General features: G+C 41.1%; 1 protein-coding gene across 1 annotated transcript in view; it reads left to right on the forward strand.

The window, feature by feature from the left end:
* The window catches only part of CA10 (carbonic anhydrase 10), a 615,882-nt gene that overhangs the window by 587,375 nt on the left and 12,747 nt on the right, over window positions 1-15,760 (forward strand). The window contains exons 5-6 of the mRNA XM_065897262.1: window positions 4,854-4,949; window positions 9,461-9,533. Of these exons, the coding sequence (XP_065753334.1) occupies window positions 4,854-4,949; window positions 9,461-9,533 (169 nt within the window). The remainder of the gene's footprint in view (window positions 1-4,853; window positions 4,950-9,460; window positions 9,534-15,760) is intronic.

Here is a 15,760-nt window from a genome sequence, read left to right on the forward strand (position 1 = left end):
TTTCACTTTTCATTTTTTATTTTTATTGAGATATCTTTGACATATCAAAATTGTATACATTTTAGGTGTACAACTGATATTTTGATATATGTATACATTGTGAAAAGATCACCACAATCGAACTAAATAACATATCCATCACCAATTCATAGATATGTGCGTGTGTGTGTGTGGTGTGTGTGATAAGATTTAATTTCATGCCACATCTTCTTTATCCATTCATCTGTCAATGGACACTTAGGTTGCTTCCGTGTTGTGGCTATTGTAAATAGAGCTGCAATGAACATTGTGGTACATGACTCTTCTTGAATTATGGTTTTCTCAGGGTATATGACCAGTAGTGGGATTGCTGGGTCATAAAGAAGATGTGGCACATGTATACAATGGAATATTACTCAGCCATAAAAAGAAACTAAATTGAGTTATTTGTAGTGAGGTGGATAGACTTAGAGTCTGTCATACAGATTGAAGTAAGTCAAAAAGAGAAAAACAAATACCATATGCTAACACACACACACACACACACACACACACACACACACACATATATGTATATATATATATAATCTAAAAAAAAAGTGGTTATGAAGAACCTAGGGGCAGGACAGAAATAAAGACATAGATGTAGAGAATGGTCTTGAGGATACGGGGAGGGGGATGGGTAAGCTGGGACAAAGTGAGAGAGTGGCATGGACTTATATATACTACCAAATGTAAAATAGATAGCTAGCGGGAAGCAGCCGCATAGCACAGGGAGATGAGATCGGTGCTTTGTGACCACCTATAGGGGTAGGATGGGGAGGGTGGGAAGGAGACGCGGGAGGGAGGAGATGTGGGGATGTATGTGCGTGTATAACTGATTCACTTTGTTGTAGGGCAGAAACTAGTACACCATTGTAAAGCAATTATACTCCAATAAAGATGTTAGAAAAAAAGATTTAATTTAGGATCTATACTTTTAGCAAATTTCAAGTGTGTGATACAATATTGTTAACTATCACCACCATGCTGTACATTAGAGCTCCAGAACTCATTCACCTTCATAAGTGAAACTTTGTACCCTTTGACGAACATCTCATTTCTCTCTCTGCTCCACCCCTGACAACCACCATTCTATTCTCTCCTTCTATGAGTTGACTATTTTAGATTCTACCTATAAATGAGTTCATACAGTATTTGACTTTCTGTGTCTGGCATATTTCACTTAGCATAATGTCCTTCTGGCTCATCTGGTTCATCTATGTTGTCACAAATGACAGGATTTCAGTTATTTTTATTGCTGAATAATATTCCAGTGTGTGGGGAGAGGTATGTATCACATTTTCCTTATCCATTCATCCCTCAGTGGACACTCAGGTTGTTTCCATATCTTAGCTACTGTGAACAATGCTACAGTGAACATGGGAGTGTAGATATCTCTTTAAGAGACAGATTTCATTTCTTTTGGACATATACACAGATAGGGTTTCTGGATCTTATGATAGTTCTATTTTTCATTTTTTGAGGAAACTCCATCCAGTTTTCCATAGTGGCTGCACCAATTTACATTCCCACCAACAGTGCACAAGTGTTCCCTTTTGTCCACAACTTCACCAACACTTGTTATCACTTGTCTTTTTTGTAATAGCCATTCTAACATGTGTGAGGTTATATCTCATTGTGGTTTTGATTTGCATTTCCCCGATTATTGGTGATGTTGTGCACTATTTCGTGTACCTATTGGTCATTTGTATGTTTTCTTTTGAGAAATGTCAATTCAAATTATTTCCCCATTTTTTAATCAGGTTATTTGGGTTTTTGTTATGAGTTACTTGGATATTTGGAATATTAACCCTTATCAGATACATTGTTTGTGAATATTTTCTCCCATTCTGTAGGTTACCATTTTACTATTTTGATTGTTTCCTTTGCTGTGCAGAAGCTTTCTAGTTTGGTACAACCCCACTTGTCTGGTTTTGCTTTTCTTGCCTGTGCTTTTTGCTGTCATAACCAAAAAAACACTGTCAAGACCAATGTCAAGAAATTTTTTCCTATGTTTTCCTCTAGTAGTTTTATAGTTTCAGGTTTAACATATAAGTCCTTAATCCATTTTTAGTTGGCTTCTGTATGTGGTATGAGATAAGGTTCCAATTTCATTATTTTTCATGGGATATCCAATTTTCCCAACATCATTTATTGAAGAGTCTGTCCTTTCTCCATTATGTGTTCTTGGAACTCTTGTCAAAAATCAGTTGGCCATAAGTGTGTGGATTTATTTCAAGGCCTTCTGTTCTGTTCCACTGGTCTATGCATATGTATTTATACTGTTTTAATTACTATAGCTTTGAAATACATTTTGGAACCAAGAAATGTAATTCCTCTAGTTTCATTCTAACTTCGTTTTTCTTGCTCAAGATTGCTTTGACTACTCAGGGTCTTTTGTGGTTCCATATGAATTTTAGGATTTTTTTCCTATTTATGTAAAGGATGCCTTTGGAATATTGATAGGGATTGGATTGAATCTGTAGATCACTTATAGTAGCATGAACGTTTTAACAATATTAATTCTTCCAGCCCACAAACATGGGCCTGTCTTTCCATTTATTTTATTTAATTTCCCTCACCAGTGTTTTATAGTTTTCAGTGTGCAAGTTGTTCACTTCTTTGGTTGAGCTTATTCCTAAGTATCTTATTTTTGTTGTTGCTACTATAAATGAGATTGTTTTTTGAATTTCCTTTTTGGATAGTCCATTGTTAGTGTACAGAAATGCCACGAATTTTTGTATACTGAATTTGTATCCGGCAATTTTACTGAATTCATTTATCAGTGCCAAGAGATTTTTGTGTGGTTGAGTCTTTATTGTGTTCTACATATATGATCATTTCATCTGCAAAAAGAGGTGATTTTATTTCTTCCTTTCTGATTTGGATGTCTTTTATTTCTTCTTGTCTAATTGCTTTGCCTAGACTTTGTTGAATAGAAGTGGCAAGAGTGAGCATCCTTGCCTTATACTGGATCTTAGAGGAGAAATTTTCAGTGTTTCTCCATTAATTATGATGTTAGCTGTGGGCTCTTCATATATGTCCTTTATTGTATTGAGGTAAGTTCCTTCTGTTTTTCTGAGATTTTTTATCATGAATGGATGGTGAATTTTGTCAAATGCTTTTTCTGAATCTATTGAAATGGTCATGTGGTTTTTATCTTTTATTACATTAATGTGGTATATCACACTGATTGATTTGTATGTGTTGAACAATCCTTGCATCCCAGGAATAACTCCTACTTGGTCATGGTGTATAATCCTTTTAATGTGTTGTTGAGTTTGATTTGCTATTATTTTATTAAAGATTTTTGCATCTATGTACATAAGGGTTATTGGCCTTTAGTTCTCTGTTCTTGCAGTGTCTTTGTCTGGCTTTAGTATCAGGATGATGCTGGCCTCATAAAATGAGTTTGGAAGTATTCTCTCTTCTTCTATTTTTTAGAAGAGTTTAAGAAGGATTGGTATGGATTCTTCCTTGAATGTTTGGTGGAATTCATCCACAAAGTCATCTGGTCCAGGGATTTTCTTTGTTGAGAGATTTTTGATTACTACTTCAATCACCTTATTTGTACTCATCTGTTCAGGTGTGTATTTCTTCTTGATTCAGTCTTGGTAGGTTGTATGTTTCTAGCAATTTATCCATTTAGTGTTTTTTTTTAACTCTACATGTATATGTGTGTGTGATTAATAAGCACAAAAAAAATCTGGAATAAATACTAAACTCTTAAAAATCATATTGCTTGGACTGGGATTAGAAAGAGGTGGGGAAGGGGAACTTTTGTTTTTTTTAATTTCTTTTAGTTTGTTACAAAATTATACTTCCATACTATTAAAAAATAAAAGCTATTTTATTTTTTAACATTTTTATTGGAGTATAATTGCTTTACAATGGTGTGTTAGTTTCTGCTTTATAACAAAGTTAATCAGTTATACATATACATATATTCCCATATCTCTTCCATCTTGTGTCTCCCTCCCTCCCACCCTCCCTATCCCACCTCTGAAGGTGGTCACAAACCACCGAGCTGATCTCCCTGTACTATGTGGCTTCTTCCCACTAGCTATCTATTTTACATTTGGTAGTGTATATATGGACTTGAGGATATGGGGAGGGGGAAGGGTAAGTTGTGACAAAGTGAGAGAGTGGCATGGACATAAAAAGCTATTTTAAAGCCACAGCCTGAAATGAATGAACAAGGGCTCAACAGGCAGATTGCTGATCTTCATTCAATGAAGAGCAAGTTAAGTCCTGCACAATCAGGTGACTGGTGCAGGCTGGTGCATCAGGAGCCTAAGCCATCAGCTCTCTCTCCATCAGGAGCACTGCATCTTGCAGGCTGGCCAGTCTCCTCTCAGTGTCACTGAGCTGACTCAGGACCTAGCAATTCCCTGCTTGTCCATGGCCATGAGGAAGATTTACTTTCTGTCAATGGGAGCTGCTGGTGCAGCCTGGAAACATGTCCACCCCTGTAGGGCAGTTCTGCTCCTAATAAGGGAAATTCACTTTACACACACTTTAGGGGAAATGTCCTGAGATGAAGCCAGAGCCAGATGGGCACCAAGCTTATTAAATGCATGATTGTTACCAGAAAACTTTTGTAAATATGTATGAGTATTTTGTATGTGTGTGTATGTGTGTGTGCATGTATAAAATACATGCACACACACACACACAGATCATATCCCTGAAATCTCTTCAATTATAGGATTATCTTTCCAATTGTTCTACAATGTACTTTACAGTTTACCCTTATGTAGGGTGGATATGCCGTACCTCACATCTTTTAATGCTAGATTGTTGTTCTTATTATTGTTTTTCACTCCTGCCAGGTACAGCTCATCCACTATAACCACGAGTTATATACCAATGTCACAGAAGCTGCAAAGAGCCCAAATGGATTGGTGGTAGTTTCTATATTTATAAAAGTAAGTGTATTGCATTCCTTCATTCTTCTCTTCTTGCCATTCCCACCCAATCAGAATATCAGTTTGCGGTCCTGTTGGATCTTAGAAATAGCAACAGAGGTAATATCTATGCCCAAGAAAAGCTGCAGGGGGTGACTTTTATTTCCATGAGATTCATGATAAATAAAGTCCCTTTCAGTGAGATGCAAAAACAATGAGTTCCATTTCAGAGCACTGGGGCCAGAGGATTCAGGTAGCTTTTGTCTTAGAGAGAAAAAGTGTGCTGGATCCAGGGGCAGGCTTTAGGTCCCACTCATGCCGAAGAATCAGAAGGAAGCAATATAAGGGGAGATGGTTTCTCACTGACACCCCACCGGATTAAAGGCCTGTCCATCAGATAACCCTTGGAAAAAGAGATGAAAGGAAAATGTGAGATATCTCTCCCCTCCAGGCACTGCACTAAACAGCTCTCTCCAGCTTCCCACAATTGCTCTGAGTATCATCTTTCCCTTCCATTGTCCCTCTCCTTTGTAAGCATCCTTGTGAATAATTAAGCAAAGGTCACCAATGCTGACTTTATGACATACTAGGGAGGCTCTACATCTTCTTACAGTCATCATCAACAACAAACCTCCAAGCAAGCAAATTCTAATTTGTTAAAAAATAATTACCTTTAACATTTTGACAGTTGTTGAGTGAAACAAGTTTGCAAATTAAAAAAAAAGAAAGAAAACAAAAGAAACTGTCTTTCCAAAAGGGAAAAAAAAAAACAAAAGCAAAGTGTGGCAGTTCTAAAAGTTGGCAGTCAGTGTGCTAGCCCCTTGGGAAGTTTTAACCAGACCATTAGAGGAAGTGCTCCAATCAGAACTTGGAATCTGATGATGGTCAATAGAAATTCAGCATTTGGCACTAGTGAGTTTTAACAGAGCTTTCGTGGTGGCATCATCATCACTCAGAAGGATGAGTGCAGGGGCAACCCCAGGCATCACTCAAAAGAATGGGCACAGGGGCAACCCCAGGCATCACTCAGAAGAATGAGTGCAGGGACAACCCCAGTCACTACTCCCCCTCCTTCCTTGAGAGCATCACCCTTTTCAATAAGCACTTTGCCCTGCCTGGCTACACCACCTCCTAACTTACTCTCCCTCACCTCACCTTTTTGTGGCCCCAGTAGAGCTGAACATTGGACAGAGGCATTAGTGACCTATTGCTGCCACTGGCCACCAACCCCACCTCATCTAGCTTGTTATTGGCAAAGATAGGAAGGGGCTTTTGATAGAGGAAGTACATTTTTAAGCTGTCGTGCCTTCTTAATACCTGATGTGACTTCCCAAAGGAAACTGGTCCTGGTACCGACTGATCCTGTCAGTCCCTGCTCTACATGTCTTGACATCATCACAGACCCTGTTATAATAAACAATGGGTTCCTGAATGCCAGGCACTGAGATATGTACTTTACATATATTTTATCATTTAACCCTAATAATAAACCTGTGGAGTGGGCATCATGTCCCTATCTTGCAGATGAGGAAAATGGTTCAGAGAATCTTTGACATTCCATCCTAATTCATGTAGTTCGTAACAACCCATAAAGGAATGGAACCCAAGTCTTGCTTGACTTTAAGGCAAGTCAATGACCTTACTAATGACCTTATTCACAGAGCTGGGAGGGGGAAAAGAGAAAACAACATTTAAAAACTTTTCCCCCACATCCCCATGCTGCCCACAAACATGGGGCAGATAACTATATCCCTCAACCAGCCCCAATTATGATATTGATAACCAACTGATGCATTCAACCTGGGTCAAGCTTATTGTTATGAAGCCTAAAGATATTTCACAAAATTGTGCCATGCGTGTCCAGGGGCTCACATCCCCTGTGGCTTTCCCAATGCCAGGCCTTCCATGAGTAATTCTCACGGCCAACATGGACTGCCCAACAGCTCCTGACCTTTGGTGAGTGCCTCAGCCCCTGCCACTGGCATTGCCTCACTTTGCTTAAAGCTCCTAAGTCAGTGTATGTCATCCTGGAAGTGCAGGCACATTACAGCTGACACTGATTGATTCACCAGGAAGTCAGCCTCCTAACTGCAAACTCCTGGTGTGTTTCACAAGCTCCTGCAGAAACACTCTTTCCACCGAGATTACTGATGCAGGTCCTGCTGCTTCCCTGCGGGTTGTTGAGTGGAACATATGCCCCAGACCCTGAGGTCAGTGAAAGGATGGTGAATAGCTCCTGCATCTTCTCAGGCCAGTTTGGCTCTTAGGGATGCTTCTGTTCTTTCCCTGAGCAAACCTGAAGCTTTCTGGCTAGATCTCAAAATAAGCCACAGCACTTCTATCTTTGTCCGACATAATCAACTCCCAGATGCTCCACAGTGAGTTATCCAAGCTGTGACTTGTCATTCACTCATCCCCAAACACTGACTGAGCATGGGACACAGTCCAGCCTTGTTCTGGACACTGGTACCTAGAAATGACGTGAACAAAACCTCTGGTACCCCTCCCCTCCTGCTGATCTTTCTGCCTCTCCTCCCCAGTTCCTGCCTCAAGGTAGGCAGGAACAGAAAATGAGAGACCCTGTATCTAGGTCAGCTGAGCCCTCAAGATGTCACCCTGGCCCAAAAGCTGAGCCATAAAAGCACTGGAATTGTTTGTTAAAACAAGAGATTTGTTTATCTCTGGGTTTTACCTATCTCTGTCCCTTCCTAATCCCCCACCCTTCCTATGACCACAGGGAACTGAGATTTGGCTATAATTGCTGCTCAATCACATACCATTAACTTCCCACTTAAGCTCACTTATACCAAGTACATATTTTATCCTCTCACCCACACAGCCAACATGCTAGAGCCCACAAATCATCTGTGTGCACTTTGGAAATTTTTCAATTATTTTTAATCAGCACAAAAATGTCTAATCCCAATGTTAGCTCTGCCCAGACTCACCGGGTACCAGGAAACCAAGGCACCCGATTAAGGGACATGGCAGATTCGCCATGACAATCTATTTTTGGCTCTCCTTTCATGGGCTGCATCAACACAAACAGGCAGCTTCAGGCTATCTTTTAAATAGCTGAAGAGGATGTCAAAGTAGAAATTGGATTCAGCACTAAAGCTTCCAGGGATCAGCAGTGTTTAATTTGGGACTTTTCTCCATTTGGAGTGGGATTTTACCTCCGTTGAACATTGTCACTCACCAAGCTCCCCTTGGTGTTTGTCTCACCACAACAACACACACAGGAAACTGCGTGGGAAAGGAAAGGCAGATGGAGGGAAAATAAACAGTCTGTGCTTTCTGCAAACTAAAAATTACCTGTTGCTTATCTAATAATAATAATCATCTGCTGCAATTTTCCCAACCCTCAGAATAAATCAGATTTAAAATGTTGATGTGTCACAATATCCGATTAGCAGCTGAGGTGTAAATTACAGAGCATAGCTGAGCAAGGTAGGAGAAAAATAACTAGGATGAACAATGGTCCCTAGAAAAAGGCTGAGTAAAAATGGAGTTGTTAAGAAAACAGTATACACAGTCTTGTGGGGACCCATCACAGTCTCCAAATTGTGGTTCTCTGGCTTAAGCCCCTGGAAACTTGGCTTGTTCTCCAAACAAGGAATTTGGAGACGTAACAGCATGGGCATAAAATGGGAACTGATCTCTGAACATCTAGTAAAATGTGTCACCCATAATAGGAATTTGGTAAATATTTTTTGGATGGATGAAAGGACAGATTGATGGATGATTGATTGATTGACTGAATGACATGGCTTATGATATATTTGATTCATGTAATACTGAGCAGTGGTATAAGATTCTATATTATATCCTAGAGATCTTTTTCATCTCCTGATATCACTGCTCTGAGTACTCTTTCTCTCATTCTCTACTTGGAAAACTATCCCCTTCCTGATATGTCACTCCCTACTCCTTACTTAAAACCCTCTGATATTTCCCTATCCCTACAGGATAAAGTTTAAATTCCCTAACATGACACTCAAAGCCTGACATGACCTAGCACTTGCCTACCTCTCTATCCTTACCTCGCATCCTTCCCCCATACTCTCACCTTCACCTACACTGAAATACTTCCCTGGGCATGACTAGTTCTCCCATGTCCATGTGTGCACAATCCTCTGTATGTCATGTTTTTCTTCATCTTTCCTCCTTTTCCACACTCTACCACCAACGCACTTTGTTAACTTCCCCCAATCCTTCAAGACTTAGCTCAGGCCTTAGTGCCTAAGATTCCCCAGGTGGACGGTCTTCCTCTAATATCATCATACCTGTAACTTTATCATAGCACTCTTCACACTAAATTATAACCATTAGGTTACTTACCTGTCTTCTTTCTCTAGACTGTGGATTCTGGAAAGTAGATTCTATATATTTAATCTCTGAATTTCCAGCCATCATAGTGTTTATAGCATGGTAGGGACTCAATAAATATGAGTGAATAAGTAAATGCATGGAGGCGATGTTTATCTTGAAATAGTACTGCCAAGTTATTAATATTTTCTTTTCTCCCCTAGGTTTCTGATTCATCAAACCCATTTCTTAATCGAATGCTCAACAGAGACACTATCACAAGAATAACATATAAAAGTAAGTTTCGTTCAATTTCCTATATAGCAACTATTCTATAATGGTTAGTCCTGTCTGAAGTCAGAAAGGCAGAACTGATGATCTCCAAGGGACTCTTTCAGCTTCATGATCCTTTAATTCTGTAGAAAGTCACTCTGGAGAGTGAAGGTAGGCTAAGAAGCAGCTCATTTCAAACAGAAGCCCCCAGAGTGCCTTTGTCATCCACACCTGTCTAAGGCAATAATGATTATTATGATGATGGTCATCATTATCCCATGGATTGGTAAAGAGCTGGGGAACTCTGCTAGCTGACAGACTCTACCATGTCAGCTGGCCACATTTGGGGCTTTGCCAATTATGTGATTGAAAAAGCATTCACCAGGTGGTTTGGATCCAACTTCAAAACATCCAGAAGCCCTCAGCGAAACCACATCTCCCTCTCTGTGTCATTGGGTCTCCCTTTCAGGTGGAGGCAGGGTGGCATTTTTCTTCATTTACGTGTGTGATACGATGACCTAGAGAACTCTGTCCAGTTTCCTTGGGTTTCTAGAGTGTTTTATCACCAGAATCCTTAAGCAAAAAAGAGAGAACAGTGCAAAATTGAAGGGAGTAGAGGGGAAAGGATGCTACTGTCTTCCACAGCAATCCCAGAGTTTGCCAGATTTGGGGATAGTTATGGGAAACAGCACACACCAAGGGAATGAAATAAAACAGTATAGGAAAAAAAAACATTTAACTAATTAAGAGTGACCAGAAAAGTGGAATTCATGTGCCAATTTTGTACTTAATCAAGGAACTTCCTCACTTTGACTCTGTTTCCTCGTTTGTTAAGTGAAGAAGTTGAACTTCAGATTTCTAAGGTCTTTCTAAATCTAGGATTCTGAATATGATTTTTGCAAATGTAAAAAGCAACACACAAACATTCTAACACCTCACATCCCCTTTGCATATCCTCACTTTGTGGAGGCCACTGGTGCTTCTACCTCCAATGGTGACGTGGAAAGACAGAGTGAATGCTTACAGATCTCACCTCAGACTGCTAGAAGGAGAGTATGGAGAAACCTTCTCTTGTTAAATTATTCATCCATTCAGCAAGCATTTCCTGCACACCTGCCTCATGACAGGCACCAAGTGAGGCTCCTGGAATAAAAAGATGGGCCAGACACCAGCCCTCCCCACAGGCACTCGCTTCCATATGAAGTCACTTCCATATGAAGAGGTTGGGGTTGGGGACGCTGGCGGTGATGAATGAACCTGGAGAATCACCTAGAAGAATTAAGTTATCTCCAAAACCATACCACCCTGCCCCATCAGTACCCCTATGGAGTCCTCTCTAAGTTCAAACTTAGATTGATCAGCAAAGGGAGACATTTCTGTCTTGTATGCAAATAGTTTTTATAACTGCCCATAAAGGATTATTAGTTTTTTTAACTTTTTTGATTAAAAGAGCATAAAAATTAAATTAAATGTTTTCAAATAATCTTGAATTTGCAGTTTAGAGACCATGAAAAGCCATGAAATCATACATTAAGCCTCAACACACAATCTAAGAGATTGCCAGCTACAGAGTCAATCATTAGTGGGACTTCCCTCCCTGCCCCACCCCCTAGCTCTGGTCTGATTAATATTAAGTGATGTGGCTGCTGCCAAAGATGAAAGCATCCATATGGGTTTGTGCTATGGGAAGATGACCTTTCTTATGAACAGGTATCAATTCTGATGCAAATAGGGGCTAGAGAGCCAGGATGACAGATCTTCTTGGAAACAATGATGAATAGCAGTTATGTGGCTGAGGGGAACTTCAACTTCATCTACTTCAAGTGAGATGTTCCTGATGACTCATCCCCATTGGGTCTGTAGGAACTGAAAAGGACAGACTTTGGTAACAGCTGAAGAGGATAGCAAAGTTAAGACCAAAGACCTTCATTCATTTGTTCACTAAATATTTGCTACAAGTATTTATTAAGTGGTCCTGCGTGCCAAGGAATAGAGAGATCAATAGAACATGTTTCCCGTCCATGAGCCCCTCACTCTCTAGTCAGAGAGACAGACATATCATAGTGTTTCATAAAGATTTGTATAGCAGGGGATTCCCAGGTGGTCCAGTGGTTAAGAATTCACTTTCCAAAGCAGGGGATGCGGGTTCAATCCCTGGTTGTGAGAACTAAGACCCCACATGCCGTGTGGTAACTAAGCCCATGCACCACAACTACTGAGCCTGCACACTCTAGGGCTCGTGTGCCACAACTAGAGAGCCCACATGCCACAACTACTGAGCCTGCGAGCTCTTGGGCCCGTGTACCACAGCTAGAGAGCCTGCACACTGCAACTACTGAACACACCACTCTAGAGCCTGTACGCCACAACTAGAGAGCAGAGCCCGCATGCCACAACGAAAGAGCCTGTGCACCACAACTACTGAGCTCATGCACTCTGGAGCCCACATGCCACAACTAGAGAGAAGCCCGCGCGCCACAAAGAAGAGCCCAAGCACCACAATGAAAGATCCTGCATGCCGCAACTGAGACCCGACGCAGCCAAATAAATAAATACATGTCTAAAAAAATTTAAAAACTTTGTGTAACAATTACAATGTATTAAAAATAGGAACAGAGCTCTTTGGGATCATAGAAAATCTGCCTAAAATTCATGGCAAGGTAATACATAGCAATTGCAATTCAAATAAGCACTGAATAGATGAGTAAACATTTGGTAAGAAAAGACAGCAAGAAAAGAGAGAGGGAGGGAGGGAGGGAGGGAGGGAGATTCCAAGCAGCATATACAAAAGCAAGAAGAGCATTTAAAGGACTCAATAATTCAAAGGAAGGAACTTTGCTTTCATCAGCTCTTCCTCTCTGCCCACAGCACATCAAATAAACATTCATTATGGCCTGAATAAATGGAGAAACGAATGGCCCCCTATGGGGGCAGAGGGAATGGCAGGAAAGATGGTCTGAACTCAGATATTGAAGGGTCTTGAGAACAGGCTAAGGAGTTTATGCAGAAGCATATTTGAAGAAATGCCCTCACTGCCCTAGATATAGGCTCCTAGAAGTGGGACTAAGAGAGAGCAGGAGCGCCCCCTTCTCTTGTCCCATCATCTATCTGTCAGGGTCAAAGGGAACTAAAGCAAGATAAAGAGACCCAGTATGGGGAAAGGTAACTGCTTTACGTCCCTAATCACAGGTATTTTGTGCTTTTACACTGTTGGGGAATAATGGAGGTATTCCCAGGAGCACTTATCACATACCTGAAGGAAGTAACACTGCAGGGATAATTATTGGCCTGACATGTGGGAATGGCCTAGACACTGTTATGCCCAGGACACTGTGGCTGAAAGGGATTGATTTTCTCAGAAGGAAAGCACTAGCACTCTTCCCTCCAGCTGAACGCCCCAGGGCAGCCAGCTCTTGGAAGGTTGGCCAGCAGACGGCAAGAAGGGGAGTTTCTGAAAGAGGAGTCATGCACACGGACACAGCCAGTGGGTAGGAAACACAAGCCTGGAAGTCCCCCCTGGAGGCTCTACAGGAAGCAGCAGGTTATTCATTGTCCCATGAATTCTGGTAGAGACAAAGACAACACCACCTGCTCAGGGGCAACTATCAGAGTACCCTGCTTTCATACTTTTAAGCAAGCAAGAAAGAGATGGGTCCCCACAGCTGCCACCCAAACACACTACCCAGGGACAACTGACTTTGACCCCCACCCACTCTCCCAACCAGCCCGTTCTTCTGATGCTACCCAGAACTGCACCCCACCATAGCTTCAGTCTGCCATACTCACGCAGCTGTGGTACCCACTCTGCAAAGTGCTCATCATCAGGAACAAGGAAGAAATGCTAACCAAACACTTTCTGCACTCTAGGCTCTGTGCTAGAGCTTTATGTGCAGCACCTTACCTGGTGCTCCCAAAGTCCCATCCTCAAAATAGATACAATTGTTATACCAGTTTATAGATGAGGAAAGCAAGGCTCTAAGAAGTGAAGCCATTTGTCAAGGACACACACCTAGTGAGTGGCTCTATTAGTCAGTAACATCTGCATAATAAACAAGCATTCCGCAATAGGCATTGATTTCTCACTACTGCATCTGTGGGTTGGTTAGAGTGGCTCTAGACGTCTGCAGGTCAGTTAGGGCAACTTGGCTCCACAAAGCTCTCATTTTTCTGGGATCAAGTACTTCTTATGCTGGGGGTCAGAAATGTGTGATGTTCCTTAAGACCTAGGCTTGAAACTCACACACTGTCACTTCTATCCACTTTCCACTGGTCAAAGCAAGTCACATGGCCAAGCCCAACATCAAAATACTCCCATGGAGTTGGGGCTGAGGAGGGAGTGAACATTTCCTGAACAATAATTTACTCATCCATAGTGAGAGAGCAAGCATTCCATCATAGGTCCTCCCGGGGACTTTTCTATGCTCTTACTTTCCTACTGTCTTCCTCCCTAAGGAGCAAGGAAAGCTAAGCTCTGAGGTCTTAAAACTAGTTGTAATGCTGATACTTTCACATTACATGAAGCTTATCGGCATGTTCTTCTCTTAATTCCAACCTTAGTTCAGTTTGAAGAGCCATCTCTTTGCTTTTTGCATTTGTTTCCACTCTGGAAGGGACATAAACTATGCACAGAACTTGTGGGTACTTTAAAAGTTCAGGCTCATACCATCCTAAGCCCCCTGCAGCTCCTGTCTGTCCCTTGGCATGGGACTACCAGTGGAAACCACTGTCATTCAAGGGAACACAGTGGCACTGCCATTATTAGACACATACAGAAACCAGAGAAGGCATAGAGGTTGGTACTAGATGGGTCAATCTTCTCCATCAGTCTTTCCCTTGGAGGCCATTTGTAATGAAAAGTCAATCTAAGACTCTGAGCAGAGAGTGACATGATCTCCTGACAAAAGGATCTCTCTGTTTGCTTGGATAGATTATAGGGGCATGAACAAAAGTTGGGAGATGATTGCAGCAATGTTGATCGTGATCAGGCCAACTTGGGGGAGGTGATAAGAAATGATTGGGTATATTTTGAAGGAAGAGCCAAGAGATTTACTGACAGATTGGGTGTGTGATATGAGAGAGAGGAGTCAAGTATAACTAAGGTTTTTAGCCTGAGTAAATGGAAGGAAGACTTTTCCATCATCTGAGATGGGGAAGGTTATGGATGAAGCATATTCATGGGTAGGAAGGGAATCAGAATTTCAAATATGTTAAACTCAAGATGGGCATCAAAGAAGAGGTGTGGAGTATAGGCAGGTGGATATATGAGTCTGGATTTCAGGATACAGAATTACAGATATAAATGTGGAAGTCATTGGGATTCAGATGGCATTTAAACCTGGGTGAGATCATGGGGGAGAATAAATAGAGAAGAGAGGCGGACATATCCTCACTTTTGAAAGATCCCCATGACTTAAGATTGTAAATAATTTCTAAAGATATATTTTAAATCCTACCCTGGAAGAGGCTCTGGTATGTCTGTCTCATCAACTTGCTCAGGAGGTACAAAGAGGCAGGGGTAAGCATGGAAGCATGGGGTGAAATCACTACAAAATGGCAGCCAGTAGGCACACAATCCATTTGCTTGATTTGAACATATATTAGATGACTAGGGAGAAAAAAATGAATTGTGCAAAATCATTCTATTGAGCCAGTTGAGAAAATCAATGCCAGGTAATACATAAAAGAAGGAAAGAAGGAGAATCTTGCCAAAAGGACTGGGAATTTTGGAAGCCAACATTCTGGTAAAAGCCACCATAATTATGGGATGCAATGTGTTCTAGTGAAGAGATATAGAACTAAGCAGACCTGGGCTCCTGGCTCTACCACTCTTTTCTGTGTGGATTCTGGCAAGTTTCTTAACCTCTCTGAGATAATTTCCTCATCAATAAAATGAGGATACTAATACTGACATTGAGAGTGTTGGGATGAGGATTAAACAAGGCAATGAGTTAGTTGTCTGGACGTTGACTGGTATAAACCAGGTGCATAATAACATGTGTTTCTAAATTATCCTAGGTATGTTGTGGTCAAATCCAGCTTCCTGGAGAGTGGGAGGCAGGTCACTATAAAACTAAATAAAAGTTATTGTCAAGGTGAATGCAATACAGGGCACACAAACAACAGAGCTTGTTTACTCTAATGAAACCCAGCTCCTGCATGGGACCCGTACATTGGATGGCAATAGCCTAGTGAGCTTCCACTCTCTTTGAAAGCTTGGATTTCATATGTCTGAACAAATCTTATAAAACACT

This window comes from Phocoena phocoena, chromosome 19, assembly GCF_963924675.1.
Source record: "Phocoena phocoena chromosome 19, mPhoPho1.1, whole genome shotgun sequence".
NCBI classification, from domain to species: domain Eukaryota; kingdom Metazoa; phylum Chordata; class Mammalia; order Artiodactyla; family Phocoenidae; genus Phocoena; species Phocoena phocoena.